Source organism: Macaca fascicularis, chromosome 16 (assembly GCF_037993035.2).
Source record: "Macaca fascicularis isolate 582-1 chromosome 16, T2T-MFA8v1.1".
NCBI lineage: Eukaryota > Metazoa > Chordata > Mammalia > Primates > Cercopithecidae > Macaca > Macaca fascicularis.
In genome coordinates, this window is record NC_088390.1 from 66897137 (window position 1) to 66921192 (window position 24056).

General features: G+C 52.8%; 1 protein-coding gene across 1 annotated transcript in view; it reads right to left on the bottom strand.

The window, feature by feature from the left end:
* Positions 1-477: 477 nt before the first annotated feature.
* WNT9B (Wnt family member 9B) overlaps positions 478-24056 on the bottom strand; it is a 30751-nt gene continuing 7172 nt past the window's right edge. Inside the window, exons 2-4 of the mRNA XM_045375884.3 lie at positions 8756-9012; positions 6184-6449; positions 478-4784 (exon numbers count right to left, since the gene is read on the bottom strand). Coding sequence (XP_045231819.1) covers positions 4311-4784; positions 6184-6449; positions 8756-9012 — 997 coding nt within the window. The 3' untranslated portion in view covers positions 478-4310. The remainder of the gene's footprint in view (positions 4785-6183; positions 6450-8755; positions 9013-24056) is intronic.

Sequence of the window (24056 nt, forward strand, 5' to 3'; positions counted from 1 at the left end):
ATGGGACACAGGGTTCATGTGTAAATGACCCAAACCACTGCATGGCTGTGCTTCTCATTTCTCCTGTTAGACTGTAGGTCCCTGAAGGCCCCTGCTTGGCTTCATCCCACCCCACCCTGACCCACGCTGCTTGCCATAGCATGAGGGCTCCGGAAACGCTTATCACCTCCAGGAAGGACCCAGGCTCTGGTCTGAGTTGGTGTGTAATCCAGGATGGGTTACTTCCTTCCTCTAGGCCTCAGTTTACCCAGCATCCATAAAATGGGGCGATCCATCCCTGCCCGACCTATACCAGTGTACAGAGGAAAAATCCCATACTTTGGAGGCTGGGAGATCTGTGTTCCAATCCTGGCCCCACTGCCTGCCAGTTGCAATGAGGAGGCTTCTCATCTCACAACCTCCATTTCCTTCTCCATTACAGGGAACATGTCCAGTGTGCAAAGTTATTGCAATAAATTGAGACAAAGTCAATGCAAATAACTGGCATGTCATTTATTGGTTTATTGTCTTTCTCACCCACTAGGATGTCAGCCCCATGAGGCAGAGACTTGGTCCTGTTCCTTGCTGTACCAAGCACCCGGGATGCTGCCTGGCACTCAATAAGAGATCCTTAAATAATCGTTGGTTGAATAAATGGACATACGGGGCGCTCAATAAGTGATGGTTTCCATTGTTATTCTAAAGTGTCCTGAGACAAAAAGCATTGGAAGTTCATGGTTTTTGAGAAAGGAAAGGTTCAAAAGCAAGTAATCTCCAGGGTTGGCACAGGGCCGTCTGTCTGCCAGGGGATGAAGGGTACCAGGAAAGCTGGGCTTATCTAGACCAGGGGACAGGACTATGTGCTCTTGAGAGGCAGGCAGGAGCATCCATGAGCGATGGGGCACTCAGGGCATCCTGTCTAACAGGCTCCCTCGCCCTAGCTGCCTGTGGCCAGGAGGAAATGCAGGCCCAGTCTGCCAGTGCAGCTGACTTTTGCTAAAGTAGCCAGAAATCCAGTGGAAAGCAATGAATTTTTACAAGCAAAACACAAATGAGAGCACACAAATTTCATCTGTAGGTTGGGAGGGGCCCGGTGGTGTAGCCCAACCTTCATGGGCGATGTGGGCAGAAGGACCCCTTGGAGTGGCCTCCGTGGGGTTCCGGTCTCTCCAGCCTTCTCAGGCAGCCTCAGCCCCTGAGACATGGGACTCCACTTGGAGGAAGTGCCAACATGCCATCCAGATCCGAAAGGCCGGGATCACAGCCCGGGAAGGAACTGCTTCCCTGAGTTCTTGGACTCACAGTGGTATCCAGGCTTTGGGACTCCTGGGCTCGGAGAAGTCAGCCCACAGCGCCTGGTCTATGGAGACGTTCCGTAAATAATCACTGAACAAGTCTCTTCATTGTGACTTTGAGCACAGCTCTCCGTCTCTGGGCCTCATCTACAAAATGGCCACGGTAATGTGGCCCCACCTACCTCACAGAGATAACGGAGACATCAAGTGAGATGAGAGGGGTAAAAGTTTTTGTTTCTGAACAGCAAAGTGCTTTACAAATGCCAGGTGTGGGCATTCTAGTTGTCATTATTATTATGAGCAAGACACTTTTGCCAGAGCAGAAGAAGGGAGCCTGGACCCAGAAGAGCAGAAAATCTATAAAAACATCACAAGGAGGGTCTGGATGGAGCCCACCAGGGCTCGTCACAGAGGGGACATGTGCTCACCAGCTCTGAGACAGACCCAGTCATGGGATACAGGCTCGACCTCCTTCCCGGCCACCTGGCCTCCTGCTCAGTGGTGGACCCAGTCAGGTCAGGCTGTATCTCCCCAGAGGGTTTCTGGGAAAACACACAAACCCCACCTGTGCTGTCCATGAAATATAGCAACTATATAAATAATATAAATACTTTCTCATATATCTTAGCTACATAAATTATTCTCCTTTGCTCTAAAAACTATATATTTGAGGTAGACAAAAATACCCTGTGAGCATTTCCCTTAAAGCTGTAGAATGAGGGGTCAGTGGTCACTCTAGTCCCCAGGGGCCCCAAGAGGGCCGAGGTGGGTCTTTAGGGGTAACTGGAAAAGAAAGGGATGAGAGCAAGGAAGAAGAGAGGGAGAGAGACAGACAGAGAAGACCCCACAAGCCAAGGAGCCCTCAGAACCTGCACTGTGCCATTGACTTGGGGTGTCCATGTCAGCAGCCAGCCACTGCCTAGATGCCTTAGAGCCTGCCCTTTGCCCTCCCGTGACCCTGGCACTGCCAGTCATGAAGTCAGAATGTGGGTGGCGTGTTGGTGGATCAGGGTGCTCTGGCCCCCAAGTTGCTCCCAGGCCCCCTGTTCTGCCAGTGAGGTCCCTGCTGCCTTATGCCCAGCACCGAGCCTGGGTGGAGGCAGAGTTGGGGTCTCAGAGGAGCAAGATGCATTGGGAAGGCAGAGAAAGTCTCTCCATGCTGTGGGAAAGCGGAAGAAACAAGAGAACCAGCCCTCTCCCCGTTTTCCGTCTGCCAAGGTGTGGGCCAGGTGCTTGGGTCAGCAACGTCATTTTAACGAGAGGGGCGCAGGTCAGTTTGGCTTCTCGGCTGAGCCTCTGCAGTCGAAAATCCTTCCAGCATCCACCAGACTGCCCTGATCCACTGGAGACTGGGCAGCTCCTCCTCGCCCTTGGAGGTCTCAGGGAGTTGGCCGGGGCCCAGGGTGTGGGCCTTTGTCCTGGAGCTGGCACAGGAGAGGTTTCTGAGCATTCAGCTGATTCTGAAGTTTCCTGTGTCGGTGAAGGGTCAGCAATTCTAGGTTTAGGGAGAAAGGAAGCTGACAGAGGGGCGTGGCAGGGCCAGCAAAGTGGCCAAGGGCTTCCCGAAAGAAGTCACTTCCTCCTGGCTGGCATCGGGCCCCACTCTGGGGAAGTACAACGCCTCCAGCAAGGTGACCCCTGCAAGGTCTTCATCCTGAACCAGAGAGGCGTGTGCAACGGGAACCCCCAGTTTGGTTCAGGGGCTGTGCATCCATGTGTGCCTGTGCGGAGGTGCCAGTCTCTCCTCCTCTCACAGAGGGCCTTGGCAGGTGTTGCTGAAAATGTCCACAGGATCTGAGGAAATGATCAAAGTCACGTCTCCTCAAGTAAGAGCCAAAGTGAGGGCCGAGTGAGAGGCCATTAGGCACTGAAGGAGGCTACCCAGGAGCCAGGCTTAGCAAGGACTCAAGCACCTATAACCCCAGCCAGGGCAAAAGCCTCAATTAAATGAGCAGCCGCAAGAATAGAAATGTAACTTCAAGTCATAGCTCCTGAGCCTGCTGGTCTTCAGTATTGTGAACTCAGCTGGTGTGGCGGCATCACAGACCAGGCAGGCCCCAGCCACAGGAAGTCACCAAAGCTGTCTCAAGAGCCAGCTGAGAAACTGAGCGTGCCACGTCACTGCCAGGCACCAGGAAGCTGTCGCCCTCCTCCTCTGGGTTGGGAGTAAAGATTCCTTTGACCAGGAAGGAACACAGGGAGGGGCCGCTGTCTCCCTGTTCAACCTCAGGTCACTCACTGAGTCCCGCCTTGGTGACTGATTCTCCCACCTGCCTTACCTGCACTGGTGGTCATTTTGAGCACATCTGGGTGAGTGTGCATAACCCAGCTCTCAAGACAAGAATAAGGCCTCAGGCGAGGCATATTTGAAAAGCCAAAACAAGGACACAGGGCTCCAGGACACAGATCTCACTTGGGTTCACTCAAGCGCAGAAAGCTCTCCTTTCTCTGAATGGATGGCTTCTACTGCTTGGGCTTTCTCCCCATCTCTGGCACAGCAAAACCAGGGGAGTGGTGGAGGTGTGTGACACCTGGAGCTCACTGCACCTGAGTGGGGCCACAGGACCCAACTGGCCCATCCCAGCCAGGATCCCACCTTCACTTCCAGCTGGCACTGCCTGCCTTGGCATTCCCAGCCCAGCAGTTCACCTTCCAAGAACATGCTGGCTCCAAGCCATTCATCCCAGGAAGCAAGATGGAATAGCCCCTCTCTCCCCTCCAAAACTTCAGTCCTGGTGTGCTCTTGGTCTCCCTTATTTCCCTCCACATCTTTCTCACTCTGCCCTCCTCTCCAAGTCCTCAACAAGGTTGGAGACGCTTGGGTTCAGGGATGAGGCTTTGCTTCTCTTTGTTGAGTATCAAGGGAGGCAAAAGGCTGGCCAAGGAATGGTGGTGAGCGGCACACTTGTGTGCATTGGCACACATGCCGGTTTATGCACGTATGTGATGACTGCCTGCCCAGCAGGCCGGCTGGGCAGCTGGAAGGGTGCCACGGGAGGTCCTGGCAGTGCCAGACTGGCTTGCTGGGCAGTAGGCCTAGTGCTTGCAGGTGTACACAAGCTCCTCCTGCACACATTGCTGGCACTCCACGTAGCAGCACCACTGCACCTGGCAGTGGCAGGAGAAGGCCACCAGGCGGCTCTGGGTGTCATAGCCCCGCCCGCAGCACAGGCTGCTGCAGCTGGCCTCCCGGGAGCACACCCTACCTGCCGTGCCAGGCGAGTACTTGCTGGGTCGACAGAAGCTGGGCGAGTCCTCCATGTAGACCAGGTCCCCAGACCTTGGGGCCAGGCCTTTGGTGGGGCTGCCCTGCCTGGAAGGGGCCCACAGCTCTAGGCGGCCCAAGGCCTCATTGGTGGCACTGGACACCTTGACAGCCGAGTCATAGCGCAGTTTCAGCACCTGGCCCGTCTCACGGAATGGGGAGAGCTGCTTCCAGCAGGTGCGCACGGCACAGGAGCCTGACACGCCGTGGCACTTACACGTCGTCCTGAGGCCACTCTTCACAGCCTGTGGGGGGAGGCAGAAAAGAGGTGTGGTCAGAGGCCTGGGCCCAGCAGCCAGAGCCTGCCCCTAGAGCACCAACCCCAGCAAGGCAGCGGCAGGAGAATGGGAAAGAGACAGAGGAAGGTTCCCATGAGGGGGAAAGAGAGAACCCAAGCTAGCCATGAGGCACCTTCGTGCAAACTATTAATAGTAAAAGACTCCCTTCCCCTTGGCAGAGACAGCCCTGTACTGTGCCAATGTGCATGCCTTGGTGACAACAGAGTGGGCCAGGTCTCAGTCCCAGCTCCTCCCCTTGGCCTGGAGTTCTTGTAGAATAGACCATTTATGCAACTGAACACAGCAGCCCCAGTTCACACCAACTGAGTGACTGAACACAGTGGCCCCGGTTCACACCAACTCAGTGATTGAACACAGCAGTCCCAGTTCACACCAACTCAGTGCTTGAACACAGTGGCCTAGGTTCACACCAACTCAGTGACTGAACACAGCAGCGCCAGTTCACACCAACTCAGTGCTTGAACACAGTGGCCCCAGTTCACACCAACTCAGTGATTAAACATAGTGGTCCTGGTTCACACCAACTCAGTGACTGAACACAGCGGCCCCATTTCATACCAACTCAGTGATTGAACACAGTGGCCCCAGTTCACACCAACTCAGTGACTGAACACAGCGGCCCCGGTTCACACCAACTCAGTGATTGAACACAGTGGCCCCAGTTCACACCAACTCAGTGACTGAACACAGCGGCCCTGGTTCACACCAACTCAGTGATTGAACACAGCAGCCCTGGTTCACACCAACTCAGTGATTGAACACAGCAGTCCTGGTTCACAACTCAGTGATGACAACTCAGAACTTAATCTCGTAAACAGCTAAAGCACTGGCATCTCCCAGCCTCCTCCCCTCAATAGACCAAGATACTTTTCACCCTCCAGGCCTCCCACTACTGTGTACCTCAGCCCCTTCCCTTCTCTGGGCCACTTCTATCTTCCCACCCATAAAATGGAGGAGGAGCGAGGTTGCTCTAGATGGAGGTTATCAAACAATGTTGGCTTCTAGGACCTCCAGGAAGGCCCGGTCCTTAGAATGGAGACCCCTCTCCAAACATCTCCCTGCTTCACCAAGACCTAGTCCTAAGCCTGGTTCCCACTGCTGACCACTGCTCCCACCGATGACACTCATGACCCTTCCCTATTTCCGCTGTGTTCCTGGCACCCAGTCATGGCCCAGAGTAGATGCCAAGGGAATGTTGGTTGAAGACGTGAAGTTCATCCTGCCTTCATGAAGTTCATGGCTCTTCATCTGTTTTGGGGGGTGGGGTGCTGGCCTTCTTCAAGCCTTGCTCCCTGGCTCTGCACCCTGGTGGGAAGGCACTGTGGGCAGCCAGGGACATGCTCACCTTGATGCCCACGTGGGTGTTGTGGGCGTCTGCCCGTGCCCGCAGGTCCTTGTTTCCTCTCTTGGACCCCAGGAAGTTGCTCAGAAACTTGGTGCTGTACTTGAGGTTGTCACCACACACGCCCCACTGCCAGGCCTGCCGGCTCTCCAGCCCCGGAGAGTCATCACAGGTGCAGCGCTCCATGCGCCCAGCGCTGCAGGCCCGGGCCAGGGTGTGGGTTAGGGCGGCAGAGGACACCGCATACAGGAAAGCTGTCTCTTTGAAGCCTGGATCGGGCACCCAGGGATATAGGGAGGGAGGAAAGGGGGAAGAGAGGGAAGGAGAAAGCTTAGAGGCTGCCTGCTGCCCTCTGAGGGCAGGAGGCGGTGGTGGCAGTGCCATGATGGGCAGGACAAGGGAATGTGGCTTGAAGACACAGCTCCGGGTGGGTCTCTCTGTCAACTGCCCCTTAAATTCTGACTGCAAGTTGCCATTTAAATGGAACTTCCAGGCTGGGCGCAGTGGCTCGTGCCTCTAATCCCAGCACTTTAGGAGGCCAAGGCGGGCAGATCATTTGAGGTCAGGAGTTCAAGACCAGTCTGGCCAATATGGTGAAACCCCGTCTCCACTAAAAATACAAAAATCAGCTGGGCATGGTGGCACATGCCTATACTCCCAGCTACTCAGGAGGCTGATGCAGAAGAATCACTTGAACCTGGAAGGTGGAGGCTGCAGTGAGCTGAGATTGTGCCATTGCACTCCAGCCTGGGTGACAGAGGGAGACCTTATGTCAAAAAAAATTTAAAAATTTATAAATAAATAAATAAATGGAACTTACAAATTCACTATGGAGTATGTGCCCAGATTTCCAGAGGGCGGCAGGCCAGGGGCTACGGCCTCCACCTCTCAGAACACTGAGATGCAAAGAGAAGCTACTCAGAAAACTGGTGCAGGCACAGTTGGGGCTAAACTTGCCATTTTGACTCTGAGTCAGCGTGTGACCATTTGGACCAGTCTATGTCTGAGGCCCCTGAGATAAGCCCTGGGGGCTTCCTGTGAGGCATGATGGTTCTCAAATGTCATTCTCTGCTACCCACTGTGGAATGGGCCCAATGACAGAGTGACCTTGAGTCTCCTGGCTGACTTGCCCCAGACTGACCATCCCACCCACTCTGGGACCACTGCTCTCCTCTCTGCTGGGTGTGGCCCAAAGCTGGCCTCCCACCGGCTCACTACTTCCTACCTGCCCTCCAGTGCATCTGGGTGCTGGTGACATCCCACAAGAGACACAGAGAGAGGCTATTAGCTTGGCTGCAGACCGTGGAGAGCAGCTGGCCTAGGAGGGGCATGGCTGCCCTGTACAGCATCACTGCTTTTTTTTTTTTTTTTTTGAGACAGAGTCTCGTTCTGTCTCCCAGGCTGGAGTACAGTGGTGCGATCTTGGCTCACTGCAACCTCCACCTCCCAGGTCAAGCAATTCTCCTGCCTCAGCCTCCCGAGTAGCTGGGATTACAGGCACCTGCCACCATGCCAGCTAATTTTTGTATTTTGGTACAGATGGGGTTTCACCATTTTGACCAGGCTGGTTACAAACTCCTGACCTTGGCCTCCCAAAGTGCTGGGATTACAGGTGTGAGTCACAGCAACCAGCCAACTGCAGTTTTTAAATGTTTGTATTTTTAGTAGAGACGGGGTTTCACCATATTGGCCAGACTGGTCTTGAACTCCTGACCTCAAGTGATCCACCCGCCTCAGCCTCCCAAAGTGCTGGGATTAGAGGCACAAGCCACTGTACCCAGCCTGGAAGTTCCATTTATAATGGCAACTTGCAGTCAGAGTTTAAGGGGCAATTGACAGGGAGACCCACCCAGAGCTGTGTCCTCAAGCCACATTCCCTCGTCCTTCCCCTTCAAAAGTCCTTTCCCCTTGGCGAGGGAGTCACATGGTGATCTGTGTTCTCCCTTCCAGACTGCATGGTTCCCGAGGGCAGCTGGGGTCTTGTTCAGAATCTGGCACAGTGCCTGGCTCACTATGAGCCTCCACAGATGCTTAGTGGGTGGGTGGAGGTGGGAGGGAGGTAGAATGGGAGTGGAAGGGAAGGAGGGACTGATGGATCGATGGATGTGATGAACAAAGGGACAGATAAAGGAGTGAACAAATGCATGGCCTGGCTCGTGTCATCGGGCCTGGAACCAGCTGCCGCCCATCCTCACGTCTTCATGTGCCTTGTTTTGTGCCTCTGTGTGTGTGTGTGTGTGTGTGTGTGTGTGTGTGTGTGTGTGTGGCAGAGGGAGACAACTGGGGGACCCCCATCTCATCTGTGGGCTCCTCCAGGAATAGGCTTGTGTCTCCTTCTCTCTTGGATCTTCCTTGCTCCTCTGCTCCCCCAAACCTGAGGCTGGGCCACACCTGGCCTTCAACTGTCCCTCATTAACTCCCAGGACTCTTCTCATTTGGGACTGTGCTAGGGCAGGAAGGGCAGTGTGGCCTGGACACAGGAGCCAGGAAAAAGGAAAGGGCAACCTCTCCCAGCCTCCTCCTCCCTGAAGCCTTCTTCCCCCAGCCCTCCTCCTCCCCTGGCCCTCCTCCCCACCTCTCTTGAGCAGGCCCGTCCTGCCCTCCAGGCTACAGTTCCAGCGCTCATGCCGGAACTGGAACTGGCACTCAAGCAGGCCGAGGTGCGCAGCGTCCCGCAGGGTCTCAGCCAGGCCAGGCTCCCTCCGGCAGAGCTGCTTCTGCCGCCGGGACAGCTTCAGCAGGTCGCACTGCTTCAGGTGGGCCCCGCCCTGTGCCGGGGCCGCTGCAGTGCCCAGTCCTGGGAAGGGCGTCAGGACCTCCCGCCCGGTCAGGCTAGAGAGAGCGAGAGGAGGGAGACGGGTGAGCCTTGGGGATGGTGGTGACGGGCAAGTGAAGGGAAGGGGCCTCCTCAGGGGCTTCATTTACTGCCCTTCTGGGTGGCAGGTTGACCCCCTGGAGGTCCCGTCCCCATTTTACAGGAAACCAAGGTTCACGTAACAAGGGTTGCTGCAGGACTTTAATCCTGTTTTCCAGATTCCAGTCTCTGCTCTTCTTATCCACCCTATTTCCCAAACTGGCCCAGTTAGAAAAATCATCTGGGGTGCTTATTTAAAATATGCTTTCCCAGGATCCATGCTGGGCAATTCTGGGTCTGTTGGTTTGGAACTGGGCCTGGGAATCTGTATATTTACCACAGTCCCTGGGCAGCTTTTGTGATCTGGGAAGTCTGGGAAACGATGCACAGAGTACTGCTGACTGCCTGGCCAGGAGAGCCACATTCCTAAGAGGGGGCAGGCAGAGGGGATGTGGACATCGAGCGGACACCCAGCCAAGGTCCCCTGACATCCCTCTCTCCCTTACATTATGCTGCTGCCCAAGTAATGCCATACCAATCTAACATGTTTCCGTAATTCCCAGATAGATCTTCAACCATCCGACCACTCGGTGCCTGGAACAAATAGATGCCTGGAGAGACAAGGGGATGGAAGGAAAGAGAAGGGAAGGAAGGAAGGAAGGAAGGAAGGAAGGAAGGAAGGAAGGAAGGAAGGAAGGAAGGAAGGACTGATGGACTGATGGATGGCTAGATGAAGGTGAAGGAGCTGAATTCCCGTCAGGCCATCAATCCCAGACTTCTTGTTCTCCTGGATTGAAAGTTCATCAATTCTGGAGCCAAGCTGCCCAATTCTAAGGCTGACATTCTGGCTATGCAATCTTGACACCTTGGTTTTTTCCCTTCTGGAAACTGGGCAGCATAATCTTCTCTACCTCCTAGGGTTGCTGGGAGGATTATATGACATGGACTAAGCACAGTGCCTGGGACATGCAGGCCTAACTTCCTACTAGCTGGAGCTTCCCAAACTTCTCTCATTTTGCAAGATGCTTTCCTCTCTAGCCAAGCAGAGTCTCCCCTTTGTCCAGATGAGGAAACGAAGGATTTATGAGGAGGCAGTAACTGGCCTGGTCATACAACAGATCAGGAGCAGGGTGGGAATTCGAATTAGAGTTCACCTTCCCTCTTCCCAGAAGCTCTCTGTGAGATGGCTCTGCTGGTTCAAAATGTTTGCTGTCCTATACCCTGGCGCCCCCAGTGTGGGTGGAATATACATCATTCCAGGACCCAGCCCCAAAGAAGTAACCCCGTTCTGGGACATCCTGGCCTCATAGCCAGTAAAAGATCAAAGGTGGGCTGGGTACAGTGGCTCGCGTCTGTAATCCCACACTTTGGGAGGCCGAGCAGGTGGATCGCTTGAGTCCGGGAGTTTGAGAGCAGCCTGGGCGACAGCAAAACCCTGTCTCTACTAAAAATAGAAAAATAAGGTGGGCATGGTGGCACAAGCCTGTAGTCTCGGCTACTTGGGAGGCTGAGGTGGAAGGATAGCTTGATCCTGGGAGGTGGAGGCTGCAGTGAGCTGAGATCGCATCACTGCACTCCAGCCTGGGCAACAGAGCAAGACCCTATCTCAAAAAAGAAAAAAAAAAAAAAAAAAAAGCAAAGGTGGAAGCAGGCAATGGCTCTTAGAGCTCCTGCTTGGATGTGGCACTTGCCACTGTTGCTTATGTGCCACTGGCCAAGGTAAGTCCTGTGGTCAAGCCAGGAGTGGTCAGAGAAGCCCACGTTCCTCTGAGCCAAGGTCACAGCTCTCCTGTTTGGAGCCACCTGCCTTAATCAGGATGTCTGAATGGATGCCACACCCTCTCTGTATGCCCCAGAAGTTAGAAGCCTCACTGGAGGGTATGTGGCCTGGCCAGGCCCCAGGTGCCCTCAGAAATCACCCGTAGATTCCACACCCATCAGGTGCAGTCAGCCCACCATGGAGCATATCTCCGAAACCTCCGAGCAGAGACAGATGCTATCGGGCTCCCCCTGGCCAGCCTGGCCCTGGGCTCCTCTCCCAGACAGGGTGAGGGCAGGGACCCGTTAATCATTAATCTGGGGGCAAATGGGTAATTTTCCAGTCCACCAGGTCTACACCCAAACCCCTCCCTGCAGCCTGGCAGGAAACCCTCAGAGTTTGACCCTTGGCAGGTCCAGAGCAGAACTAGATGTCAACTCCAGCTGAGGAGGCCACGCCTTGACTGGCTTCCAGTGTGGAGGGCAGCTTGGGGGCTGCAGCTACCTTGCCCTCAAATGTCCTCCTCCTCACACTGAGGGCTGGTGTGAGCAGCGACTTTTGCTCACACAATTCCTGTGTTTCAGAAACTGGACCTCTCTGGTAGCAGCTGATTGACAGAGGGGGGAGCGAGCAGGGAGTAATGGAAATTTTGGCCAATGAAGCTGCATATCCTTCAAGACCTGCCTCATATGCCATTTTAAGAATAATAGCCAGCTGGGCGCGGTGGCTCAAGCCTGTAATCCCAGAACTTTGGGAGGCCGAGGCGGGCGGATCATGAGGTCAGGAGATCGAGACCATCCTGGCTAACACGGTGAAACCCCGTCTCTACTAAAAAATACAAAAAACTAGCCGGGCGAGGTGGCGGGCACCTGTAGTCCCAGCTACTCGGGAGGCTGAGGCAGGAGAATGGCATAAACCCGGGAGGCGGAGCTTGCAGTGAGCTGAGATCCGGCCACTGCACTCCAGCCTGGGCGACAGAGCGAGACTCCGTCTAAAAAAAAAAAAAAAAGAATAATAGCTATGATTATTACATCATTATAGCTACATTATATGTCATATGATATGACATGATATATAACATGATTATTATTTTTTGAGACAGTCTTGCTGTGTGGTCCAGACTGGAGTGCAGTGGCGTGATCTCAGCTCACTGTAACCTCTACTTCCTGGGTTCAAGCAATTCTCCTTCCTCAGCCTCCCAAGTAGCTGGGACTACAGGTGTGCACCACCATGCCAGGCTAATTTTCATATTTTTAGTAGAGACGGGGTTTCACCATGTTAGCCAGGCTGGTTTTGAACTCCTGACTTCAAGTGACCCACCCGCCTCAGCCTCCGAGAGTGCTGGAATTACAGGTGTGAGCCACTGCACCCTGCCCAAGCTATGTTCTTGTCTGGGACTCCCCTAAAGTGTGGGGTGAAGGGTCAGAGTTGGTTTGTCTAACTAAAGGCATCATCCTTGATTCTGACCTCTGACATCTGAGGAGTGCCAGAATTCCCTAGGCTGCACTTGGGAGCCAGACCCAGCAAACCCCTCTACTCATTCAACAGGCATCTGGTTTTTGTTGGTTGGTTTGTTTGTTTTTGTTTTTGGTGTTTCTGGCATGGAGTGGGTGGAGGCCAGGGATGCTGCCCAGCACCCTGCAGTTTCCAGAACGGCCTCACCCCACCACGATGTCCACAATGCCCAGGGGAAGAGACCCTGGAGGGGGCAGTGGGTCTCAAACAGTGCCCAGCTCTGCATGGCCAGCGTTGTTGGGAGCTCGGTGGAATGCAAATCCCCAGGCCCCACCCTAGAGGCATCTGTTTTTTAAATTTCATCTAATGGACCCTGAGATTGATGGCTCAGAGAGTCCAGTATCAAGTCGGTTAATTTTATTAGTGGTAATGACACTTAGTAGCGATTAATGACCAGGAAAGGCAGCCAACCGCACAGAGGCCTCAGGCCACATTGGGCCCTGGTCTGCCCAGGGCTGCTCTCAAAGAAGGCTCCCTGGCACGGCCTTGGGAACCCCACGGGGCCCATGAAGACAGCCCGGGAGGCCCAAAGACCCAGTTCCCCTCTGTTTGTTTTCTGTGTTGCTGTTTGAGATCATATTTCCTTTGAAGAAATAGTACCATGGCATCACATGTAGAAAATGACCATCTATTTTCCTAAACAGTGAATTATCCTACACCTGCTCAGCCCATGGCTTCTGCTGGGAAGGTATCTTCCTAGACCCCATAATAATTCTGGCTGTGGCAGGCTCCAGCCTGCTCAGAGGTCAGCAGGCACCATGTCATCCCCTGGAAGAAGTCATACTCTTTGGCATCCCAGGCCTGCAGACACCGCTCACTGGGTCCTTCTGTGACATCTCAATTACCCACAGTTAGCTGAGTGCCGAGGGGGTAAGATGGACAACTGGAGAAATTTGAGTGGGCTTCCTTAGTCTTATGAACCCAGAAAAAAAAAAGTGTTTATTTTGGTGTTTTGTTTTGTTTTGTTTTTTATGGAGTCTCAGTCTGTCACCCAGGCTGGAGTGCAGTGGCCATATCTTGGCTCACTGCAACCTCTGCCTCCCGGGTTCAAGCGATTCTCCTGCCTCAGCCTCCCAAGTAGCTGGGATTACAGACGTGCACCACCAGGCCCAGCTAGTTTTTTCGTGTGTTTTTAGTAGAGATGGGATTTCGCCATGTTGGCTAGGTTGGTCTCAAACTTCTGACCTCATGTGATCCACCCACCTCAGCCTCCCAAAGTGCTGGGATTACAGGCATGAGCCACCACACCCAGCCAAATACGGGGGTCTTAATGAAGACGCTGCCTTGTGGCCAGTCAGATGCTATCAGATGAAACAAGTAACCAGGTTTCTGAACTAAAGGGCAGAGGAACGGTTATTTGCCAACCTGCTAATTGCTCTTCTGGGCTGGGGGCTACTGCCTGGCTCAGCTGCTCCTGAGCCTCCTGGGGCTACCACTCTTATCAGGCTGCACCTGCTCTGGCCCAGCTACCTCCACTATTCCTGTCTGTCTCAGGCTCCCCCAGGCTGACTTCCAGCCTCTCTTTTCCTATTAAGAAAGCTATGACCCCAAGTGAACAGCGGCCCCCTCCCCTCGCTGCCCCCAGTCTGTGTCCCTCTGCTTTCTGCACCCTCACCCCATGGTCCTTGGTGGTCAGGTTGATCATAAGACCAGAGCCCCCACCTCCACACATACAATGACTTCTGGCTTGGACCCCAGGGTACCCCCAACCACTTGACAGACCAGCCTGTCTTTCTCTAGAGTGGGAGAAGTCAAGGGTGCCCCTCAGGGCTTCATCTCACACACACTCCCACCCTCAGATCTCTTCCAACCCTCCTGAAACCTCCTGCCGCACCTTCTTTCACACTCCCCAGCACACACCCCACCCACGATTGTGGCTAAAGCTGCCCTACGGGGGTGACCTTGAAGGAAGCAGAAGATGGCTCTCGCAGGTTTTGGGGAAAGCCTCCCAGGAGACTGCTCTGTCCACCATCAGCAGGACCCCAGGGACCTCACCCTTCAATAATCACCCACCCCCAGCCTAGAGAGTGGGGCCCAAGGATCTCGTGCCTCAAGGCAGTTCTGGCCTGGGTAGTCTGGTACCAGGTCCAACTCACTCAGAGGTGACCTCAGGGTTGCCGCCTCACCAACTGAGCTCATTCCATCAAACAAATACATCTTAACTCATGGGAGGGCATGGCTGGAGCCAGACTGCCTGGGTTCAAATCCCACCTCTACCTCTTCCTAGTTGTGCTACCTTGGGCAAGGTGCTTTACCTCTCTGTGCTCTAAGAGCAGTGCCTGGCATACAGTAAGCTCCAGATAAGTATTTGTCATTATTGAGCACCTACCATGTACAGGTACAACTGGGACACAGTCCTGCCCTCAAGAAGATCACCGTCTGGAGGGAAGTTGGTTGGATTCAGGAGTCCTCCAAAGTCTCTCAAGGCCCCAAGAAGGGGAAGGAAGAGAAATCTTTGAACTGGCCTGGCTCCTTGAGGAAACACCAGTAGCTGCTCAGGGACCCAGATCAGAACTCCTGGCACCATGCGGGTGAGAACTTGATCCTGACCTGTCCCATCCTGCCTGTAGGAGGCCTGGGGGTGAGCACGAGGCACGGGGAAGCTCTCAGGGAGCACTCCAGGCTGTGTGGGGAAGACCTGGTGGGTGGAGAGCTTGGCTTATCACCTGAGAGTGCTCCAGGCCCTGTTCTTCCACCTACTCCCATCCTAGTTTCTGCTTGAGAGGGTCTGATGCCTTTGGCAGAGGCTATCCCCAGGATGTGGTGGGTGGGTGGCACAGGACAAGGCAGGTGGTTTCCAGGGCACCGGGTAATGCCAGTGTGTTTGGACTCTTAGCTGGAGGGTCCAGGAGTGGTGCATTACACCAGGGCCATGCCAACTGCAGGCAGCTGCCTGGGAACCAGGAAAACCTGTGCTGCCCGGGGTGCTGGCCTCCACCCTGAAAAACCCCATCAGATGCTCCTGATAACAGGCTTCCGCTGCAGGGCCATTTGCATGGTGAGTGCGCCCTTTGTGCTTTCATCTCAGACGTCTCAATCTACGTCTCCTGGCCCTCACTGATCCCCCTACACACACAAATACACACACACACACTTGCTCTCACACACATTCACACTCATACATACACACACCTACACTCACACATACACACACACATTCTCACACACATACACAGTCTCTCACACACACACACACACACACACCCCTAGCCCCTCCCCTGCTCTCCACTCCTGACCTCTTCTCAGCAGCGGGGAGTTCAGTGAGGGCAGTGCCTGGCCCAGTAAGAGAGGGCACCATGGCCCTGGGCAGCCCTTCTGTGAGGGTGGCTGCTCAACACCAACTCCAGGCTTCTCTCCCCTCCTGCTTTTACACTGGGAGGCCCCAGATTTCCCCTACTATGAGCACACCCTCTCCTCCACCTTCTGGACGCCTTTCTCTTCTACAGCAGCCAATGTCACCTTGCACCTCCTCCATGACGTCCTGCAGCCAGGCACATTTGGAAGCTACTGTTTCCTACCTTCCTACCTTTATGCCCAACTCTCTCCACCCCCTCTTTTCACTTACTCGCTCATTCATTTATACCTCTATTAACTGCGTATCAATAAACAAAAGTACAACTATAAAGGATTTTTTGGTCGGGCGTGGTGGCACGCACCTGTAGTACCAGCACTTTGGGAAGCCAAGGCAGGTGAATCACTTGAGCCTAGGAGTTTGAAACCAGCCTGGTCAATGTAAGTGAGACCCTGTCTCTACAAAAGAAAAAATTAAAAAATTAGCTGGGCATGGTGACACGTGCCTGTGGTTCCAGCTACAGGCTAGGAGGATCGCTTGAGCCCAGGAGGTCAAGGCTGCAGTGTGCCATGATTGCACCACTGCACTCCAGCCTGGGCGACAGTAAGACCCTGTCACACACACCAAAAAGGACTTTTCTGAGCATCAGCTTTGTGCCTGGCCTACCCACAGACCTTGACACCACTTGTTCCTCCTGTCTGGCTTCCCTACCCCCACCCCTGAATCCAGCCTTCCTTCCCTCCCCAGCTCTCACTCTCCATCCCCATGAACCCACCCTGAGGACTGAATCTGGCCGCACCTCCCCGCTGGAGCCCACCCCACAGCTTCGTCCCCCACCCATCCCTGACTCAGAAAGGAAAGAGCCGGGTCCAGCTGTGGGCTTTGTCTCTCCAAGCACAGCCCCACTTCCTGTCTCACAGCCACAGACTGGGCTGCCTGCAAGGGATGGCATCAGGGAGATGTGTTCAGGGGCGAAGCGGGTAGTGAGCAGCCCGCACAGCGAGCATGCTTTGCATCTCAACAATCCCCGGCATTTAGAGTGTGGCGAGCTCAACATCTGTGAAGGAAATGCTTCCTCTTCTTCCTCCTGTCTCTCTCCCCCTCCACTCAGGCTCGGGCTGAAGCCAGGGAGAGGAAGTCTTTGTCCCTGGCACACATGCGTCAAGTGTCACAGTGGCTGCGGAGGGTCCCCAAAGTCATTTCTGCAAAGAAGGATCCATCACCTCTACAAGTCTGTGACTATAAACATCTCCCCCAGTTCCTATGCTGAGTCCAAAAGTACACCATTCAAATCATTATACATGAGAACTGCAGAAACCCTTTAAGGTTACCAGGCCCAGAAGTTTTGCCCTGCTGGCTCCTGGAAGGTGTCCTGGAGGCTGTGCGGGGAAGCAGGAGGGCAAGGGTGTGCCAAGTGTGCAGGTCTCCGGTGCCCCACAAGTTCACGCAAGATTGGTCGTCCAAGGCGACCCACTGGCTTGGTAGCAGGGCTGGGCCTGTGACCCAGGTCTCTTGATTGCTTCCACCAGGACTGGCAGTTTCTGCTTGCTGACCCGGCACGTCAGGGAAGCCAAATCAGCCATCACCACAGCAAACATCTAAGGTGGTGGAAACGCAAGACAGCTAGGTTTTGAGGGGAGGAACCCTGGTCAGGACTCCTCTGACCCCCTGCGTGCCCCAAGGGTGGGCCCCCAGGAAGGGAGAGAAAGACCCTCTGTCTAAAGGCTACTTTCCCCGGTCTGAGACTCAGTCTCTTTTCAACAAAAAGTCAGGAATCAGGCTTACATGGCCTACCTATTCATACCAAAGTGTGAGGGTCTGATACAATGTCAGTGCTTGAGAACACACTTGGCTAGATAGAGGGAAGATCAAAGGAGAGGGCCTGATATGTGAAGAGAAGGAGTTGGGGGAGCTTGGTGTGGGGATGAGGAGGCAGTGGGTGGGAACTTCAGGGAAAGGCAAATCATGGCTGAAACCGCACTCCTGGTAGTAAGTTCCTACCCAACCAGGGTACTGGGTGACTCTGGCTGGGTGACTCCAACCAAGTTATTTAACCATGACGCGTTGACTAGTTTGGCAGGCTCTTGAATGCACCCTGGGCTCTGATCACCCTCTTCCCATGCACAGGCAGGCTCAGGCTGGGCTTGGGCCCTGAAAGGGCCAGGCATCTGGGGAATACCTTGTGCGTGACCCCTCAACGATGAGGACAGTGCCATTGTTTGCACAGGCTCTAGGCAGAGATGTCCCATGCTGCAGATTCCACTTGTTCTCCTACAGGTCCCACGGATGGCCCACACCCTCCGCCCAGTTCTAGGGACAGCAGGAACCTCCCTGCCTGATCAAGGATCCACCCCCAGAGTAGTCCAGGACACCTGCTGGAATGAATGTAGTTGTGAGCAGCTCCCTTGGGAATAGAACCATTAGGACTGTCCTAAACCCAGAGCCAGCCAGGGCTGGAGCAAGGGGCTCCTCCCCTCAGCCAGGCTAGTCTCTCCCTGTCCTCTGCCATGTCTAACTTGGTCCGACCTCCATGCCGTAACCTCTGCCTGGGATACCTTCTCCTAATCCAAAAGCCGTCATGGATCCCCTGGAACCTTTTATAGCCACGTCTTTTTTTAACACTTGACTCAAAAATGCAGAGAACGGGAAAGGTGATCCTGAGGTCCCCCACAGCTCTAGCATGATGTGATGTTTGTTTGCCTCCTCCAGGAAGCCCTGCTTACTTGCCAGCCCCATCCCCGTCTAACGTTCCTCTTTCTTTGCCTTCTCCCACTTTCGTGTATATAGTGCCATCAGTTCTGCATGGCTGACACTTCTTTCTTCCACTTCAAAGCTGTATCCTGTAAGGTCCTTGGTAAACGCCATGGTTTTCCATACCCTGAGATCCATTCTTTCCCAGGCCAGATGCCTGCTCCTCCCAAGCAGACGCTCCACAGACACCTGCTGGCTGCATATTATGCCCCTTAGGTGTCTAACCCTATGCAAGGAGTGCAGCTCGGGGCTCTCCCTCAGCCTCCCTGCAGTCCCACCCTGCTGGCCTCACTGTGGTCTTGCTCTCTGGCTGCAGAGGCTACCACCTAACGTTACCCCGCCACCAAACCTTTCCAAGCTCAAGCTGGGCCGGCTTTGGGAGGGCGTGGCTCTGGAGGAGGCTGACTGTGGCCACACCCTCCCTCCCCTGTGACAGATTGCTGGCATATGCTCTCCCCATTGCCAGATCTCGGGGCCATCTGGCCCTGGTCCTCAGCCCCTGTGGGGCCCTCTGCCTTGGGGTCTGAGACCCAGGCCGGTTCCCTTTGAACCTCACTTCCTGGGGAAGAACTGTGCTTGGGTAGCCTGGTGACACCCAGCGAGGACCAGCCAAGCATCTGGCCTGAGTCTTTGTTTAAAACTCAGCTTAGGCCAGGTACACAGTGGCTTACGCTTGTAATCCCAGCAGTTTGGGAGGCTGAGGGGGGCAGATCACTTGAGGTCAGGAGTTTGAGACCAGCCTGGCCAACATGGTGAAACCCCATCTCTACTAAAAATACAAAAAATTATCCAGGTGTGGTGGCAGACGCCTGTTGTCCCAGCTACTCAGGAGGCTGAGGCAGGAGAATTGCTTGAACCTGGGAAGCAGAGGTGGTAGTGAGCCAAGATCCTGCCACTGCACTCCAGCCTGGGCGACAGAGCAAGACTCTGTCTCAAGAAAACAAAACAAACAAACAAAAAAAAACTCAGCTTGCACAACCTCTCGTGGTGACATGGGCTCAAAGTTTGCCACAGGTTCACAAACCTTTATCCACAATTCCAAATTCCAGGAAACTCAGAAAACTACAAGTTTGTTTTTTTTGTTGTTGTTGTTGGTTTTTGTTTTTGTTTTTGTTTTTTTTTGAGACGGAGTCTCGCTCTGTCGCCCAGGCTGGAGTGCAGTGGCCGGATCTCAGCTCACTGCAAGCTCCGCCTCCCGGGTTTACGCCATTCTCCTGCCTCAGCCTCCCGAGTAGCTGGGACTACAGGCGCCTGCCACCTCGCCCGGCTAGTTTTTTGTATTTTTTAGTAGAGACAGGGTTTCACCGTGTTAGCCAGGATGGTCTCGATCTCCTGACCTCGTGATCCACCCGTCTCGGCCTCCCAAAGTGCTGGGATTACACGAGTGAGCCACCACGCCTGGCCACAAGTTTTTTTTTAACCATTGTGGTGAACTCATACAGCAGCAAGCGCTGACCCAAACCGGGGAGAATATTATGGTCTTTGTTTATCCCAACCTGTAGATGTCTTCCTGCAAAAACAATGGAGTCTGATGACAGGTGCTGCCCTCGACCTCGCTAGAGGTGCTGTTAGCCACGGAATATACAATACATCACCTTTCTATACTTTTACTTTCTTAATTTTTATTTTTTAATTTAATTTTTTCTGCCTCCCCTACCTCCTATATTACTTTTCTTTCTTTTTCTTTCTTTTTTTTTTTTGAGACGGAGATTCACTCTTGTTGCCCAGGCTTCAGTGCAATGGCACGATCTTGGCTCCCTGCAAACTCCGCCTCCCAGGTTCAACTGATTCTCCTGCCTCAGCCTCCCAAGTAGCTGGGATTACAAGTGGCTGCCACCACGCCCAGCTATTTTTGTATTTTTAGTAGAGATGGGGTTTCACCATGTTGGCCAGGCTGGTCTCAAACTACTGACCTCAGATGATCCATCTACCTCAGCCTTCCAAAGTCCTGGGATTACAGGCATGAGTCACCACACCTGGCCTGCTTTTCTAAAATTCAAAAAGCAATGTTGAATTCTGACAGCATCTGGCCTCAAAGGGATTGTAACATCAGGAAAAACAAACCCTTTGGTCTTGCCCTAAAACCAGCCTCTTGGAAGTTTCCAGGACTGACCAGAGCTTGGGAGTTGAAGTCTTTCTGGCCCTAAGACTCTTCACCCTCCTCTTCAGCCTTCATCTCTCCGCTGAGGGGCTTGGGTGTGGAAGAGGCCACCCTGTCCCCCAGCTCATGTCTGCTGCTACCAGCATGCCATGAGGCGGTGGGCGTGGCTGATTTCTGGAGTCCAATGGAAATAAGTCTCTGCTCTCTGCTTTGTGTCCAGTTCCCATCGTGACAGAAGCCAGGCCATGGCTCCCAGTTGGCCAGGCCTAGGTGAAGTAGTATGTGCCCCAGAGAGCCCCATGGAGGCAGAAGATGAAGGAGTGAATGGGACAGGGCACAGAGGGAGATTCCAGGGGAAAGGAAGGGCCAGTGAAAAGGAGAGGGCACTGCCCACCAAGACATTCACTGCAGACCAGGGAGCAACGCTAGGGACTGTGGGACTCAGCCAACAGCAGGGCCCTGAGGTCTCTACTGAAGGAAACTACAAGTGAACTGAAGACCTGAGCACCTGAAAAATTGGCTAATGAGCCAAGAGTTTGAGACACACAGGGCAAGAGATACCCAGGACATGTGCCAAGTGCAGGGCCTGGGCCACAGGGTAGGGCTTAGAGGGACAGAGCTGCCCTAAGGGGGCAGGCCTCCAATTGGGGTTCCACTGCCAGCATAAGGCAGAGATGAAGAGGTTGGCTTGGATTCTGACAGTTTCTCCCCAACACGCACACCTATAAATGAGGATAACTGACCAGGTATGATGCCTTGTGCCTGTCATCTCAGCTACTCAGAAGGCAGAGGCGGGAGGACCACTTGAGGCCAGGAGTTCAAGACCAGCCTGGGCAACATAGTGAGATCTCATCTCTTAAAAAAAATAATAATAATAATAATTAGCCAGGCATGGTGGTGTGCAACAGTATTCCCAGCTACTCAGGAGGCTGAGGTGGGAAGATAGCTTGAGCCCAGGAGTTCAGGGCTGCAATGAGCTATGATCATGCCATTGTACTCCAGTCTGGGTGACAGAGCAAGAACCCATCTCTCTAAAAATTTTTTTTTAAAAAAGTGAAATTTTAAAATAAATGAGAATTATATCAGCACCTACCTCCTGGGTTGCTACAATGTGAGGCTGAAGTAATACACATAAAGTGCTGAGCACAGAAAAGGCTGGGTTGGTTCTGAATTGTACAGTGGCTAGGATACAGGCACAGAGAAGGAACAGATGTTACCACCAAAGACTCCTCTTAACTTGGGACGCTGTACAGCAGACCACTAGATTTCTTAGAATCCTTATACAGAGATAGCATTTTAATACTTACATATACATTTATTTAACCCTTACAACAAGCCTAGGAGATCAAGATTAGCCCATTTTACAGATGAGAAAACTGGGGTCAGAATGGTTATCTGACTTGCCCTGGGTCAGTCAGTAAGCGGTAGATGGAGATTTGAACTCTGATCTATGTGACCCCAAGCCCAGTGCCCCTTACACTATAAGAGGGCCTTGGGCCATGTCCCATCCTGCTCATGCTGATGCCAGCATGGGAGTCACCCTCACAGCACTTGGCCCACCTCCTCTTGAGCCCAACTTCCTCCTGAGCACATAATCCCAAAGGCACCAGGCCTTTTCTTCCTTAGGAGATTCCAGCCTAGGAGTCTGCCAGCCCCGCTTCCCTCCTCTCCTCCTTCCCATTCTCAGTCACAGAAAGTCCACCATCATCCACTGAAGAGGCTAGGCTGACTCTCAGCCCAACTCTGGAGCCCAGCTCCTCAGGGGTTACAGCTCAGCCAGGGACAAGCTGGCCTAAATTCCTTCCCAAAACACAATGATTCTTATCAGCGATGTTTGGCTTTCAATCTACCACCCCCAAAGCAGTAAAATTTCTTTTACCCTTTCTTCCCTCCAACTGTGTTTTTCTCAGGCCCCAATTCAATTTCTAAAAATGTGGGGGTTTAAAAAATAAAAATAATACCATCCAAATACACAGAGTGCATAGGAAGAATTTCTTTTTTAAAATTTTCAATGCCTGCACACTGAAAACTAGAAAACACTGCTGAGAGAAATTACAAAAGCTCTAAATAGAAAGATATGGCCTATGTGCGAATCAGCAGACTCAATATTGTCAGAGCGTCAATCTTCCATAAATGGTTGCATAGATTCAGTGCAATCCCAGTCAAAATCCCAGGAGGCTTTCATGTGGATATTGACAAGATACTACTAAAATTTATGCTGAAACACAATGATCCTGAATAGCCAATGCAATTTTGAAAAAATAGTGCACGGTTAGAGAACTTATAGTAAGTAGTTTCAAGACTTATATAAAGCTATAGTAATCTAGGAATACAAAAGACTTATTGGGGAAAAACATTTTTTTAAATTACAGTAATCAAGGCTGTATAGTATTGGCATAAGGATAGGCATATAGATTAATGAAACAGAATAGAGTGTCCAGAAATAGGCCCACAGATATTGAATCAATTGATGAGCAACAAAGATGACAGTGGAGAAAATATCATCATTTCAACAAATGGCACTGAAACACATGGACACTCATATGCAAAATAATAAGCTTGCCCCTTACTCCATGCTGTACACACTAGTTAACCCAAACTGAACCATAGACTCAAGCGTAAAAGCTAAAATTGGCTGGGTGCGGTGGCTCATGCCTGTAATCCTAGCAATTTGGGAGGCCGAGGCAGGTGGATCACCTGAGGTCAGGAGTTCAAGACGAGCCTGGGCAACATGGTGAAACCCCATCTCTACTAAAAATACAAAATTAGCCAGGCACGGTAGCGGGCGTCTGTACTGCCAGTTACTCAGGAGGCTGAGGCAGGAGAATCACTTGAACCCAGGAGGTGGAGGTTGCAGTGAGCCAAGATCATGCCACTGCACTCCAGCCTGAGTAACAAGAGTGAAATTCTGTCTCAAAAAAAAAAAAAGAAAGAAAGAAAGAAAGAAAGCTAACATTATGAAGCTTCTAGAAAACAGGGCCGGGCGCTGTGGCTCATGCCTATAATCCCAGCAGTTTGAGAGGCTGAGGCAGGAGAACTGCTTGAGCCTGGGAGTTTGAGACCCGCCTGAGCAACATAGCAAAACCCCATCTCTACAAAACATAAAAAATTAGCTGGGCATGATGGCGCATGCCTATAGCCCCAGCTACTCAGGAGGCTGAGGCAGGAGGATCACTTGAGTCCAGAAGGTCGAGGCTGTAGTGAGCTGTGATTGTGTAACACATTTAGTTTCCTTATGGGAACTATTTACACCCATCCTCCATGGCTCTGGAGGAACGGCTCTGAGGATCAGGTGAGAGAAGGGGCTGTATGAGAAAGTGATTTGTAAACTGCAATACTCGTTATTATGTTTTTATCACTATCAACAGAATTAGGCTCCAGGCTCACTCAAAAGCAGCAGAAGCAACTCTAGCCTGGAGGACGGAAATTCTCAAAAAAAAAAAAAAAAAAAAAAAAAAGGAGAAAAGGAGAAAAGAGTCTTGCCCTGTTGCCCAGGCTGGAATGCAGTGGCACAATCTTTGCAACTTTTGGGCAGGCAGAGATTTCTTGGGCAGGACACCAACAAAGCACAAACCATACAAGAAAAGGTTGATACACTGGACTT